The sequence below is a fragment of the Lissotriton vulgaris genome, chromosome 12 (assembly GCF_964263255.1).
Source record: "Lissotriton vulgaris chromosome 12, aLisVul1.2, whole genome shotgun sequence".
Classification (NCBI taxonomy): domain Eukaryota; kingdom Metazoa; phylum Chordata; class Amphibia; order Caudata; family Salamandridae; genus Lissotriton; species Lissotriton vulgaris.
The window spans coordinates 279,033,824-279,050,101 of NC_141700.1; the positions used below are offsets into that span (position 1 = coordinate 279,033,824).

The following is a 16,278-nucleotide window of genomic DNA, read 5'->3' on the forward strand; positions in this document are numbered from 1 at the left end:
TATCAGCCAGCAGGAGTGCCGCCGGATCCTCCGAGGACTCAACGGCCTGTATCGCAGCCTGCGCCCGCCGTATATTGTGTCTCGTAGCCCGGCGCGGCATAAAACCCGCCTGGTCTGGGTGGACGAGGGCCGAGATGTGTGGAAGTAAGCGGTTCGCCAGCGCCTTGGCCAGAAGCTTGGCCTCGAAGTTAATGAGGGATATGGGACGATAAGATTCATGGCGATCAGGGGGCCTACCCGGCTTCAGAAACACTACGATTTCGGCATGGCGCCAATCCGGTGGGAGGCGGCCATGTTCTCGTGCCTGTTCCAGGGCCCGCAAGTATTGCGGCCCGAGCTGCAGATGGAACTTCTTATAGAATTCGCTGGGGAATCCGCTCGGCCCCGGCGCCTTGCCCACATTCAGCTGACCCAGCGCATCACCCAGCTCCTCAGCCGTCAGGGGAAGGTCCAGGGCATCGCGCACCTCATCGGACACAGCAGAAGGGGGAACCAACGCAATATAATCTGCGATACTGGCGGGGGAGAGGGTCTCTCGAGAGGCATACTGGTGCCCATAATAGCGCGCAAAACTCGTTGCAAGAGTTGCCGGGTCTGTGATCGCCACCCCTGCACCATCAACAAGGCCCGGCAGTGTTAGGGGCTGCAGGTTCTGTTGGCACAACCTATGGAGCATAGTGCAAGACTTGTCACCCCACTGATAAACCCGACTACGGGTGGCCAACCACGCCTGGCGAGCCTCGTCTAAGAGAACCGAGGAATAAGACTGTTGTGCCTGCAGGAGTAGCCGCAGTGCCATATCATCGGGTGCCTCGCTGTGCCTAGCCTCATGCTCCTCCACCCGCTCCGCAGCCGCAGCAATGCTACCCAGCCGAGTCCGGCGAGCAGATGCACACCAAGCGAGATCAATTCCACGCAGGGTGGGCTTCATAGCCTCCCAGACGGTCACTGCATCCATCCCCTCGGTAAGGTTGTCCTGCCAATAATGGGCAATCGCGCTACGTAGATGTTGGGAATAGTCAGGGCGCTGCAGATGCCACGTGGACATCCGCCATCTGAAGGGGGGGGGCGCGCTCTGCACAAGTCAAATTGAACTGCCACCGGGGAGTGGTCAGAGAGTCCGCGGGGCCGAATCGCTGCCCCCTTCACTCTGTCAAGAAAGGCCCTCGGAACAAACACACAATCTAAGCGCGAAAGGGAGCCATGGACAGCCGAAACATAGGTGTATTCTCGCCGCTCCGCATGCAAATGTCTCCACACATCCACCCAACCCAGACCATCAACCATAGCTCCTAATCGTGTAGGTGAGGACACCAGTGCCACTCCAGGCCTCCTCTGCCGGTCCAAAGCCACATCCAACACATCGTTCCAGTCGCCACCAATCACAGCCATGGAGTGGGGGAGTTCAGTCCATAGGGCAAATAGTCGCTCCGCTAAGGCCCATTGCAAAGGGGGGGGGGCATACACACAGCCAAACACAACAGGTTCTGCACCAACCTTCCCCTGAACAAATACAAAGCGGCCCTGGGGGTCAAGCCATTGGCGCTCATGAACGTACGCCAGCCGTCTATGAATAAGAATGGCCGCTCCCCTGGAGCCCCTAGCAAACCCAGCATGGAACACCTGATGAAAGCCAAAGCGTTGTAGACTCAGGGCCCTTGTACCTAGCATGTGTGTCTCCTGAAGAAGGAGTACATCCGCCATGTCTCTCTTAGCCCAGCGGAGCACCGCCCCCCGCTTGATCTTGTCCAATAGACCCCGTACATTCCAGCTAAGAACACGCATGGAAGCGCCAGAGGGCGCTGAGTGAGGGACATTGGCCATTATCACAATGCATCCAGCCCCCCAATCCCCGACTCCCGGCCCATGCCCCAGACCCCACCGTTGCAAAATTCACAAAGACCACGTGCACCCCAGACAACAGAACCCCAAACCCCACAATCCCCCAGAAGCAGACCCCTTCACCCAACCACCCAACACCCCAAAACCCCCTCCCCCCACCCCAATACCTCAAAAAACAATGAAGCATCTGTCGCGGCATACAGTACTTTAGGCCCAAAACGTAGTGCCAAAAGTCAGACATGCCAATGGATCCCAAACAACCCCCCTAAACCAGGCACACTCCCAGAACCACCCCCCAGTCCCAGAAGGAGGAGGCAGCCCATAGTACGTGCCCCGAACCCCAACAAACATACAGCAGAATCATAAGCATAGCACCACAGGAAAGCATCAGACCGGAAAGGCCCTAGCATTCGCCAAAGAGGAAGTCAATACTGCACCAGCCAATGTCTGTCCCACCGTCCACAGCTCAGCATCTGCAACATGTAGGCGCACATGAAAGGCATCCAGCAGACAGTTCCAGTGAACGGTGATCAGGAGCCTTTATCAGATTGATCCGTATCGGGCTGTGTGTCCCCCAAGAGGGGGTCCCGGGACAGGGACCTCTGCCGGGAGCGGGACTTGCGGTGACGTTTCCCCTTGCCTGATGGGTTGCTCCGGTCCTGTGACGAGCCACGCGACGACCCAGAGTGCAGCCCTGGTTGGACATGTGGTCGAATTCTGACTGCCTCATCGGTCCAGTTGAAGACGGCCTCCGGCGTATCAAAAAAGAGGGTCTTGGAGTTGAAGATCACCCGCAGGCGGGCCGGGTAGAGCAGCGAGTACTGGATTTTCAGGCCACGCAGCTTGGCCTTGGCTGCCAGGAAGGAGTGCCTCTGCTGGTGGACCAGTTTGGTATAGTCCGGGAATATCATAATTTTGTGATTGTCATAGAGCAGGGTGTCCTTAAGCCGCGCTTCCCGGAGGATGACGTCCCTGTCGTGGAAGTTGAGGAGCCTGGCGATGATCGGGCGAGGCCGCTCCCCAGCCGGCGGCTTCTGAGTCAAGGCACGGTGTGCACGCTCCACCACGAAGCATCGCGACAGGGAATCCGGGGGTAGCCAGCTCTCCAGCCACCGAGACAGAAAAGCGTCCATGGGCCCATTCTCGCAGTCCTCCGGAAAGCCAACAAAGCGCAGGTTGTTCCGCCTCGCCCGCCCTTCGGCATCTTCCACCCGAAGCACCAGGCCCCGTTGAGTCTGTTCCATGTCGGCAACCCTCTTCTTAAGGGCACCAACATCTCCTTCCACTGTCGTGACCCTGGTCTCAGTTTCAGTAATGCGAGCGACCGCATTACCAAGATCTTGACGCAGCAGCATCACATCGGCACCCACCGCGCCAATCTTCGCATCCAGCATGTCGCGGGACTGTGTAATGGCCGTCAGCAACGCTGCGTTGTCCGGCCCAGCAGTTTGACCCCCACCAGCCGCACCTGCTCCACCACCTGGGCCGGTGAATTTATCAATGGGTCCAGTCTTAGTGGCGGCCGAGCCCCTAGTCATGGCGGCCGCCGAGACGGCAGATCAGTGACACGCACCTGTATCGAGGTCGCACCTCGCGATAGTCCACCAACCAGGCCTCGGCCGGGGCGTCCAGAGCACACCAAGCCACACAGGGTCCCCTCGCCACTGGCCCACAGATCGGGTAGGCCCCCAGGCAACGCCGCCTCGCCAAGATGTATTCGATCGTCTCCGCGCCCACTGGCACTCCAGGCACGGTGCAGAGATGGGCCACTCTAGTCCAGTCCACCGGTCCTCCGGCCGCTGCCCCAGCCACCGCAGGAGCAAGGAAGAGCAATTATCCGGGCCTGGCGCCCGACTGACACCTCAGCCCCGGGGGGCTCCGCTGCGTCCACTCACCCGGTCAAAGGATCTAGGCTGGTGACTCCGGGCGGGGACCACCAAACTCGAGGTCCCGGCTCCGCCAAGGCCAGGTAGGCCGCAGATCGTCCGAGGCCCCCTCCAGGCACGATCCCCCACCGCAGGTCTGGTGAGGAATGGCAGGGGATCCCGCTGTAGGTCGCCGGCAGCAGGCAGCCCCAAATCGCGGCCAAAGAGTAGCGCCGCAGGCCCCGGATCAGGTCCTCCGGCCTGAGCTTGCCAAACTTGAGGCCCCGGCTTGTGCAACCGGTATTAGGCCGCCCACCGCTCCGAAGTGCCTCACCGCCGAGCGAGGGCTCAGCGCGTCTCTCCCGGCACCAGCCAGAGGTTCCGGGCCGGTGACTCCAGGCGGGGACCACCAAACTCGGGGTCCCGGCTCCACCAAGGCCAGGTAGGCCGCAGATCTTCCGAAGCCCCCACCGGGCACCGGCCCCCACCGCAGACACTGCGAGGAAAGGCAGGGGGTCCCGCAGCAGATCGCCGGCAGCAGGCAGCCCCGGGTTGTGGCCAAAGGGTAGCGCCGCAGGTCCCGGATCGAGTCTTCCGGTCCGGGCGTGTCAAAATTGTGGCCCCGGCTTGCACAACCGGCACCAGGCCGCCCACCGCTCCGAGCCGCCTCGCCGTTGAGAAAGTTCTCAGCACGTCCTTTCCGGCACCGGACGACTCCCAGTGCCGTCCGCTACTGTTGCCCCAGAAGTGGTGTACAATTCGGGTCCGGGGGCCAGGAGAAGTCCCAGGATAAGTATCGGGCCGGCGGGAGCTCTAACAAGCCACGTCCGCCATGATCGCCCGTCAAGCCACGCCCCATCTACGATGATTTTTAATTTCTTCAGGGTCAAAATAATTTACAAACTGTAGGCTGAAGTGTTGATGTAAGAATCACAGCTTGTAATAATTCAAAGATCCAAGTGAATACACAATTGTGTAAGTCCTTGGGGTCTGACATAGTATGACTGGAAATACACCTAGGTGACCCAAAAGAATTTTGAGGTTGAATCTTTTTAGGCTTGATGACGCTAGCTGAACTGGGTACAAGAAAGTCCATAATAAGTAAAGTAGTACAAGCACAGCACGCCTGGGCAAGGGCTGTCCAATGTGGAGAACACTGGTGGGGCTGAGAGGCGTAGTGCTCCATATTCTTATGTTTCATGGTGACATCTTTGGTTTTCTGTGAGGAAGTTCTTTCATACTTGTAAACGTCTTTGTTTTTCTGTGAAAAACTCCCTTGAATCTCCTTTGGATTTTTCTTTTCCTGTGGATACCTCCTCTTGTAACACTCCTTCATACAATTTCTCAGGTGCAACCTTTCTGCTAATTATTTTGTTCAGTTTTATTGAATCCCGATAATCCAAGACTCCAGGTCCCATAATGCTATAATTTGTTTGGTTAAGTCACATGAAAGGAACATTCCTGCTCGGTTGACGCTAAATCATTTAGTCGCTCACAACCCTCTTTCGGCAGTTCCGCTTCAATGCTTCTGTTTTTTGTGCGTATATTGATTATTCACTGTAGCGCAGGAGTCTCTGCATCCGGATCTCTTACTTCGTCCATATTTCCAACGTGACTCGGCTGCAGGATAACATTTGCTCTCCAGTGTTCAGGTGCAAATTTCTTAATAATGCTTGTATTTTTCTGTTCTTCTGGGAGTTTAATTGTTTTCCAAATAAGTTCTGGGCAGTACGTTTAACCAAAGGTTTAATCCTCAGCTGCCTGAATCTACCCACCTGATCACTTTTAGACCTTTAGGCTCACTTTTAAGGAAGACACCTGTTCCAAATCAACTGCTGAAAAGAAACCATTTGGCTGTTTACTTGAGTTTTGCCTACAGTCCATTTTTTATCTTTTTACTATTTTTATTATGTACGGACTACTGAATCTCACTCCTATCCTAATGTTTTGTTTTAGATTTGATAATTTTCCGTTCAAGACCTATCTGATTGATTTACGGGCTCTTTGGTTCTTCAAGCTCCGGTCCTTTCGCCAAAATGTCGGGACAAAAGCGCACATTAAGGGAGTATCGCCATTCAGCGAATTAAAAGCAGCCCAGTAAATCAGTAGTAATGGCCATTGGGCGTTGTCATCAAAAGATGAACTGTTCAAGAAAATGCTGTGCAAGTCGTTAACCTATTTCCTGGGGCAGATGGACAATGCAGGCTCATCAGTCACTAATTGAAATTGAGTGCACACCACAATACAAATACTGGATTGCAATTTTACCAGATTTGACCACCCATGACATATGCCCTCCCCTTAGAAAGCCATGGAGATTCTTCTTTCTTTTAGGGCCTGTGCAAGTTAGACTCTCGCGTATTGGTTTCAAAGACTCTGAACTGTTTTAGTCCCATTTCCTCTGCCCCAGTGATGTTCAGCTGATTTGTGACATTTACTTGTGGGTTTTAAGACCCCTCCAGTTAAAATTCCCTCTAACTACTGTCCACTTTTCAAAGCTGAGTGTAAAATAACCATTTGCCTCCTGAGGTGAAGGTTACACAGACAGATTCATGTATTCTTGGCCTCTTTGCAGTTTTAGACATACCCAACTAAAAATTGTGCTTCACAATTTAGCAACTCCTGCTGGGATAGTTTTCCCTCCTGCCTTGTTTCCTACAGTAGCACGCTGGACAACGCATTTAACGCATGTATGAAGATTACACACACCTCAATCTCGACATTACAGTCTTTTTTTTTTTTTTTTCTCGTTCTCAATTAAAAAAAAAAAAAGTTCTTCCTGAGTAGGCAAATAAAAAATTCTAGTCTGTCACTGCAAGAAAATCTTTTTAAAAATTGTCATTTACAACGCTATAGCTCTAACTTTCACAAATGCGAGACCGATTGCATTGCAGATTGCTCGTTATTAGTTGTGCACACACCAGGATTGTTCTATACTTCTGTTATTCATTTCCTACTTTATGATATTAATATTTAAAGTGCATCAAAACAAAATAACCAATCATATGCTGTCAATTCTATTCCTCCCTTTCGTCTTCTCATTCTATTCTCCCCTCCACTTGTCTCTGCCGCCCTCTTACATTTAGCGAGATCTCGCCCATCATCCACTCCTAACAAATCACTCCAGTTAATATTGCTTGTCAGGTAGTTTGTATCCACTATTAGTTCTTAACTTGGGATGGTTGTATTTTCCAATTGGTTACTCGGATATTTGGCTTCCTGTGATAAATATATTCTGAATTGAAGTGTGGGAAAGTGATCTGCTGACGGTCCAAATCCATTGGGACAAAAGATATAAACTCTGAAACCATACCTTTGAATTCTGTACAATAACTATGGAAGTCAACAGATTCTCAATCGCACAATCAGTGGTCGCCTTCAGATTTATACATTGATCTACTTAGTCTTTACTTTGCCTAGGCCTAATCCTTCATTCTAGGACTACTGTTCTATCCAATGTGGTTCAGGTTTTTGCCATTAACTGATACAACTGTTTAAGGGAATTATGTGTAAAGTTTAAATTCAAATATTAAGGTTTACCTGTGTCTGTTTTTTGTAGGTATGCCACTGGACACGATATCACAGAGCATTCAGTACTAATTCATGAGTATTACAGTCGAGAGGCACATAACCCTATCCACATGACCGTGGACACAAGCCTGCAGGCTGGACACATGGGCATTGATGCTTACATCAGGTAAATATTCAGGATGTTGCTGGGTGGGGTAATGGATTTGATGGTAGAAACAAGGAGTGGATGCTACCGTCACCAGTAACTCTAATATTGAAAGACTAGTTAGCTGCTTCACAACATCAGTTTCTAAAGAGATCTCAGTGGTTTGTTACCTAATTAAAAGGTTTCCAGTGTCACTACTGTTTATGTAGAATGTGCTGCCAAATGTATTGATGATTTTCTTCCAGTCCTTTTAAGGATGAGAAGTCTTGAACATAATTTGATTTAAAGGTGACGATATAAGAACCAATGTGGACACTTGTTTTTTTGCGGACTTAGAAAATCGCTTCCTCAGAGCACTATAAATTGTCAACTTAAAATACCCTCAATATAAATCATATATTCCTCATTGTGTCCAGAACATATATACATTGTTGCACTCAACATGGTATTGTCACACTTTCAAATACATCCTTTCCAGTCTCCACTTGGTAATATTTATTTATTTATTTATTTACGCAACTTTTATAGCGCGACAAATACCCGAAGGTGTCTCGGCGCTGAGGAGCAACTAAAGTTCATCATCCTACCGTCTTCTCACTGGTTAAACAACCATGTTTTCAAAAGCCTACGAAAACTAATCAGATTCGGAGCGGCTTTAATGGCAATTGGCAAGAGGTTCCAAAGTTTTGGAGTGGCCACGAGAAAACGCCTGTCGCCCCAGGTGACTGATCTTGTACGTGGCACCGGCAGGAGACTGGTATTGGCCGATCTTAATTGCCTTCTGGGGGTATAGAGCTGAAAGGCTTCGATCAGGAACCTGGGTCCTGTGCCATGTATGGCCTTATAAGCAATACAGAGGGCCTTGAATTTAACGCGGCTCTCAACTCTCAGCCAATGAAGCTGACGAATACCAAGAGTGGTAGATTTGCGGCGAGGGATGTTAAGAAGAATCCTGGCAGCCGCGTTCTGAATAGATTGCAGCTTCGTTATGACACGCTTCTGAGTATAGAGGAAGAGAGCGTTCCCGTAATCTATTTTTGAGAAGACTAAGGTAGAAACCAGAGTCTTCCCAGCTGACAGAGGGAGGTAAGGTAGCAACTTCTTAATCTTTTTCAAAATGAAAAATGAAGATGACACAACCTTATTAATATGGAGGTCAAAAACCAGCTTGTTGTCAAAAATCACTCCCAGATTTCTGGCTTTTTCCACTGGGACAGGTGGATGGCCAAGCTTTTCTGGCCACCAACCGAGAGACCATTCAGGGGAGAGTTTTCCAAAGGTCATAATCTCGGTCTTGTCCGAGTTAAGCCTGAGGCAATTCAAGGCCATCCAAGTACTGACCTCGAGCATAGCTTTCTGGAAGTTGGCTGCTACAGTAGGGCCATCCTTATGGATACCCAGCACCAGCTGGGTATCATCTGCATACGATGTTAGCTGTATCCCATAGGCCTTTATTATCCTCGCTAAGTCCGCTACATAGATGTTGAAAAGCATAGGACTTAGCGAGGAGCCTTGTGGGACTCCACAAGGGAGTGCAGAGATGGGAGAATAAAAGTCTCCGAGCCTTACTGTCTGGGTACGGTTTGCCAGGAAAGATGAAATAAGATCCTTGGCCCGACCATTGATCCCCAGAGCTGTGACACGGTCGACAAGAGTGACATGGTCGACCGTGTCAAAGGCTGCTGACCGATCCAAAAGGATAAGGACAGCCGCCCCTCCTTGATCCATGATCGTCCTGATCTCATCAGAGGCCTTTATCAAGGCAGTCTCTGTTCCGTGCCCTTTCCTGAACCCAAACTGCGTTTCGTCGAGAAGTTGGTGAGTCTCGACGAACTCTGAGAGCTGCCTATTCATCAGATATTCGCATACTTTGGCAGGAAAGGGCAGGCACGCAATCGGTCTATAACTTGCGACGGCAGTAGGATCTAAGGAAGGTTTTTTTAAAAGGGGTTTAATAACAGCCTTCTTCCATATACTAGGAAATTGGCCTGTTAGGAATGTATTATTGCAGATTCCCATCAAAGGGAGGGAAATCACTTCTGTGAGCTTCTGCATCACAGACGGAGGACAGGGGTCCAAGGGAGAGCCTGATATAATAGTGGAGATGATTTTAATCACATCCTGATGTGAGGCAGGTGAAAAACATGGGAAGGAGTCAGGATTAGGGTGCGACAGTACTTCTTTCCTGCTGTCACCTCTATGTTCAGTTCTGATATCATCTTCAAATGAAGCGTAAATATCTGCAACCTTAGTGGTAAAAAAGATGGCCAAATAGATTTAGTTAATTGTTTTGGGGGTTAGAAATTTCAATACACCAGTAGTGTCACTTGTCATCTTTATTTAAAGTAAACCTTTTTTCACACATTAGAGCTGTAGGTTTTTGTACACCTACCTTGTCTTTTGTATTCTTGCAGTATGATTTGGGCAAACAACTCCATCACAAGGTTGTCACCTAGCGCTGGTCCCGTTCACACATGCCCATATTTTTTACTGGCTTCCTGCTTCTGCTGTGTGGATCAAAGAACACAGTAGAAGTGTTATTGAGCCTTTAATGCATGCATCTCTGATGGTTCATTTTCCTGTGTATGTTGGAGTAATGCACAATTCTATTCCTGATTTTGATTTTCCTGACATCCATTGTGGCTAGAACAATTGATTACATTTAAGATACAATTTTTGCTAAAAAAGTGTGGGTATTTTGCAAATCTCATTTGTAAGTAAAATTATTGCAAAAAAGATAGCATTGGGTAGTGGTACCTTGTAAAAACCAAAGCCGCTCTTTCTGCACTTTTTGTGAATCACTATAAACTTGGTCTTATTGTGTTAATATGAAATATTTATTGATTTTGTAGGGGGGGTTGGGAGGGTTATAAAGAGCTCCTATCGCCTTTTACTTCAGTGACCTGTGCAAGATAGTGCTGAAGCAAGAATCCAGTCATTTACAGGTCACAGATATGTGATATTCCTTAGAGCATCTTGTCAAAAGTCAGTCTGAATACCCCTGCCTTCATTAGCTTTTTTACATTTATTTTGAAGATGCAGATAGTTGCATTCTACCTTCTGCTTCAGTTACTTCACATCTTTTGGCCCTGCATAACTAGAGTTTTGCCTCTGTTTTAGTCTAATGAAGGTTGGTGGGTAATGAAATGTGATGTATCTGGCTGTAGATTCCTGGTTGAGGTGTAGTGGGGGGGGGGCAAGGTTTTGTAGACATCCATAAGTTTAGCATAATAACCTTTTGTGTACAATACAAGGAATTTAACCTTGATTCGCTCTCGAATCAGCAACCAGTGAAGTGTGTTAAACTCTGGTTTTATTTGGCCATTTATGCACAAGCTTTAAGATTCTTCTTCTGATTTATGGTCAGGTTTTTGGAAGTCGACCCACGATATTTAAGTAATCTGTACCACTGCCAATGATCTTGTTAGTTCCACATGTTGTGTGTACTTGATTCAATAGAGGAACTTTTAGAGGAATGACACGCTTGATCATATTGTTGGATTTGATGGAAAACAGTTGACCCTGGTTTTTGTGCCCTTTGTGGTTGTAGGTAGTGGACTCACTAGTTTCACTGAACATCTCAGTGGGATTGATTTCTGGCCTGTCACACTAAACATGACCTTGTCGGTCTTAGTTCCATTCAAAGTAGGTGTTGGCATTCAGTAGTATATGTGAATAAGGAAGTGTCATTTTAGTTGAGACCTGTTAGGGAGTAATCTAGTCACATCAAAACCAACTTTATTCGATTGCATCGGAATTCACAAAAGTATACATTTTGTAGTAAACAAATCTCACTGTCGTAAAATCATTCTATCTAATCAATTTTTTCCCAGGACTGTAGAACTCTACACAAATAATTAGTAAACCAAGAATGACATCCCCAGTTCTGAGTGGCAGACTTTGGACGGACAGCTGTGGGGTACTGCCAGTAAAGATCTAAATGGGGGGTTTCCACATTTTGGAGGGTACCAATAACTGAGTCCCCACAGCTCGGCCCCATACAGTGCCGTAGAAACACACTTGGACTTGCCTAATGTTAACGTTTCACTGTCTGTTTGTTACAGAGTTTGAACATAACCCCCAGATGTGAAGATGATGGGGTAAAACTTAGCTTGGTGTTGCTAACAGATGGATCTCGACATCTCACCGTACCCTTCCCACACTTCTTTACAAATGCCTTAGTCAGATTAGTTGTTAAACCCGGGTCCTGCATAAACTCTGTAGATGAGATCAATAAGCGTTGTAGACCTATGGTGGTGCGGACCATAAGCACTGCATGGTCTACGAAGAGGACCGCTAGAACTAGGTGTCATCCAATTTGGGGGCGGTCCTTGCACCCTTTAACCAAATCGTTAACCAGATTATTCATATATAGGGTAAACAAAAAAGGGACATGGACACATCCCTGCCTCACCACTCTCTCCGCAGCGAATGATGGCGTGCATTTGCCCTTCAGTCTATAATGCACTGTGCCTCTACCTCCTGAGTACAGATCCCTTAAAAAGATGATTAGGGAGGGGCCTATTCCTAACTCCTCTAAAATATATATATATTTTTTTAAATTTGTTTTTATTGCAGAATTAGAAACCATTGCATACAATATCCTATCCCTCTTACAGGCTCTCTCTCAGCGCGGGGACACGCCGGAGCGCGTAACCATGCGCTTTACAAAATTCCAAAATAAATAAATAAATAAATCAACCAGCACACTCATGGTGTCCCCCCGCATGGATCGAGTAAGCATATATCATACACAGCCATTCAGCCCGTATCCCGGGGGCCGGGCGGCGCAATGTTCCATACTTCCAGCAAGAACATCATGGTGGGCATCCCTGAGGGACATTTGGTCGATAATCTCTTCATGTTTCTGCATTTTACCCCCCTAACACCTACCCCCCCCCCCCCCCCCCCCCCCCCAACACTGTCCAGCATATTCCAACAGTCAGGCCACATGGCGATATTGCGATCCCACCCTCAAGTCCCTCCAGTGGTGGGCCCTAACATAACAGTGCCACGTGTCCCTGCCCCTGCACCGCCATCTAAACAATCCCACCAGCCCCGTTAGGACAGCTACTGGCCCGGGACTACCTCCGCTTCCCAACCTGGATCCCAGTGCCCAACCCGCCCCCCAAAAACCCCGAAACAACCCCCCTCCCCTCCCAGCAACCGCTAATGATGTGGACCATTTTCCTAACGCCATAATGGGTCCCGCTACAGATCTACTAATACCTCCCTCACTCGTAAGCCTCATGGAGTCCTTATGCACTATCAATTCAGCCCTCATCGTCCACCAGGGAATCACGCAAAGCCTGCACTATCAACTCCCACGCGCGCGCTGATTCTAGGCTCTTTTCATTGTCGAGCTTGACTGCTTGTCTCATACGGAGCACACTCTCTCAATCAGACCACCTCAGCAATTCATTCGTCCACCTCCTCACAGACGGTCCCTCCCTGGACTTCCAGTGCCAGGTGATCTCCCTCTGCGCCAGTATCAGCCCCAGGTCAATAAATTTACTTGTCACCTTAGTATTTTTTGTGTGCGGGAACCAGAGCAACAAGCACGCCGCCATATCAAACTCCACCTCCCTGTCGGTCACTACATTTAGGAGTTCCCCAACCTCCGCCCAGTAAGCCTCCAGTTTCGGGCAGCCCCATAACAGATGATCCAAATCCGCCTCCAACGCCAAGCATCTCGGACACCTCGCCTCCTGCACCTGGAAATACCGTTTGATCTTCTCCGGGGTCAGGTAGGCCCTATGCAACACATAAAAATGTACCTGCTGAAAGCGTGCGTTCCTTGTGCCCTTCCACGTACGCTTAAGGTTATGACCCCACACCGTGTCCGGGATGGGCCTGCCTATGCTAACTTCCCATTTCACTTTCAGGCCCAGGAGCGGGTCCAGCCCCTCATGCAACATCCTATTATGGAGGCGGGTCACCGCTTTAAAGGTGCCAGCGGCCATCACTACATACTGGCAAGCCATGGTCGTTTCCGGTTCAATTACCCCCCCTCTCCAGTGCTTCTGCACGGCCGCCACCACGGCCGCATGCAAGAGGAAGCTCACCTCTGGCAGCCCAAACTGTTCTTGCAACGTCTGGAAGGGGACCAGCGTCCCGTCAATATACAGATCCCCCACCACCTGCAGTCCTAGCTCTTCCCATTCCAGTAATGGAGACCAATCGCCCCCATGCGGCAGCGCAGTCAGCATGCCTATAGGTATCTCTGGGGCATACGGTTGGGACGCCTTCGCTCTCCTCAGACTCCTCTGCCAACATAACCTGAGCGTCTTCTCCTCCATGGTGAGGCCTCGCAACTCCAGTTTCTGCTGCATGATAATGTAGGCCAGGACATGGCGCTGTATACCCTGTTCTCGGTCATGCTCAGGCCCTCTGAACACCCTAGTCACATGCTGTGTGAGTACCTGAAGCTGCGCGGCCAAGTAATACATCTCAAAGTCAGGGACCGCCATCCCCCCCTCAAGCTTGGGACGAAGCAACGTGTTCAGTGCTACTCTACGGCGACCATGCCCCCAAAGGAAATCGATGACCATCGTCCGCAGGTCCCTAAAGATCCTCTGAGGAATCCAAATGGGCAGCGTGCGAAAGTAATACAAGAGCCGTGGGAGCGCCACCATCTTCAGCAGAGCTATCCTACCCAACACTGACAAAGGGAGGGAGGCCCAAAAGGACATGCAGCCTCTCAGCGCCCGTATGCACCGCCCAATATTGCCCTCTAATAAGTCCGCGACCTCGTGGTAGATTCGGACGCCCAAATAGGTAAAGCAAGATGGCTCCCAGACCACCCCTACATCGCGAGAGGGACAGGGCGTGTCCGCCCTGAGCGGAAAGACACAAGTCTTCGTCCAGTTAACCCTGAGGCCCGACAACCGACCGAACTCAGATAGCATATCCATTGCTCCTTCCAGAGCCCGCTCCGTATCCGCCATATATAGCAGCAGATCGTCTGCATACAATGATATGTAGTGTAACTGCCCGCCTCTATCGATCCCCGCGTACATGTCTCCCGTCCTGGCGCGCGCCGCCAGTGGCTCCATCGCCAGTGCAAACAGAAGCGGGGAGAGGGAACACCCCTGTCTCGTCCCCCTACCAACCGGATAAGCCGCAGATACCAGAGTGCCCAGACGTACTCGCGCCGTAGCCGAAGAATACAACACCCTCGTCCATCTACGAAACCCCTCCCCAATGCCGAACTTCACTAGGACTTCGTCCAAATAGGCCCACTCCAGACTATCAAAGGCTTTCTCAATATCCACAGATAACACCGCCTGGGCGTCGTCCACCTCCGTCGCACCATCTAAAATCCCAATCAGACGACGGATATTAAGGGCCGTGCTCCTCGTGGGGATAAACCCTGCCTGGTCCCTGTGCACTAGCCCGGTCATATGCGGGGCCAACCTGGAGGCCAAGATTCGGCTTAAAATCTTATAGTCCACCGTCAACATGGACAATGGCCTATACGACTTCACATCAGTCGCCTCTCTGCCGGGTTTCAGCAGCGGCACTATCAACTCCTCCCTCATTGATCCAGGCAGCCTCCCCAGCCTGTGAGCCTCCCCATACACCATCAGTAGTCTGGGTGCCAAGCTATCAACATATTTCTGGTAAAATTCAATCGGCAGGCCATCTACCCCGGGTGTTTTATTCCTCGCCATGTGTTTAATGGCTGCCCTGATCTCGGCTAGCTTAACAGGTCCACCCAAATCCTTTGCGTCGTCATCGTCAAGCACCGGAAGCTGCATCGATTCCAAGTATTCAGCGATCTCCCCGGCCTCCGCCCCTGACTGACTCTCGTATAACTCAGCATAGTAGGCCCGAAAGCATTCCGGCACCGCCGTTTGTGAATAAACCGTCTCCCCCAGTATATTTTTTATGCTCAAGACCGGGCAGCCTCTGAGTTCAGGATTAGCGAGCCTGGACAGTAACGTGCCTACCTTATCCCTTTCCGCATGCGCTTTGATAGCATATTGTTGGTAATCATAGCTCCGCAGCCGTTCCGTTTCGGTAGCCACCATCTCTTTGGCTTCCAATAACCGGGCCTGTAGGTCCGGTCGGTCCGGCCTGCGTCGTTCCAGGTCCCTCAACTTCTCCTCCGCACTGGCAAGCGCATTCAACACCGACATTCGAGCATTCGAAAACCGACCCATACACACTCCTCTCACCACCACTTTCATCGCGTCCCATTCAGTGGACCTACAAGTTGCTGTACCCTCATTCTCATAAAAATATTGATCTACGCCCCGTTGGATCGCGTCACTAAACACGAGTCCTCCAGGGTGTCAGGCCGGAGCCGCCATGTTGGGATCGCAGATCGCGCCCGCTGCCATTGGACGTGCACCAACAAAGGGTTATGATCCGAGATGGTCCTGGCCAGGTACTCCGTGTGGGAGACCAATGGGGCTAGGGACCCGCTGCACAGGACCGAGTCGATCCTAACATGTAGAGCGTGGAGGGCGGAATAAAAGGAGTAATCCCTACCACCCTGGTGTTGTTCCCGCCACACATCCAGCAGTCCCCACCTTTCCTGCCAATCCTTCCTGTGTGCAGCTAGCTTACGTACCGGGGAATCGACCAGTGGTGGGTGAGACCTATCCAAGGCTACATCTGTGATCGAGTTAAAGTCCCCCCCCAGAATCACAGGACCCGCTAAGAAAGAGGCCAGTGCGCAGGATAAACTATCAAAAAAGCGGGCCTGATCAACATTCGGGGCGTAGACGCAGCATAAAACCACATCCCTACCATACAACCGTCCCTCCACCGCCACATATCTACCCTCGGGATCCACCAATTGATTCAACACCTGGAACGGGACCCCCGCTCGTACCCATATCAGTACCCCTCTAGCAAACGCGGAGTAAGTGGTACCAAAGACCTGAC

The 16,278-nt window shown here is 50.3% G+C and overlaps 1 protein-coding gene across 1 annotated transcript in view; it reads left to right on the forward strand.

The window, feature by feature from the left end:
• The window catches only part of EIF3F (eukaryotic translation initiation factor 3 subunit F), a 144,407-nt gene that overhangs the window by 63,399 nt on the left and 64,730 nt on the right, over positions 1-16,278 (forward strand). Inside the window, exon 4 of the mRNA XM_086945046.1 lies at positions 7,267-7,404. Coding sequence (XP_086801172.1) covers positions 7,267-7,404 — 138 coding nt within the window. The remainder of the gene's footprint in view (positions 1-7,266; positions 7,405-16,278) is intronic.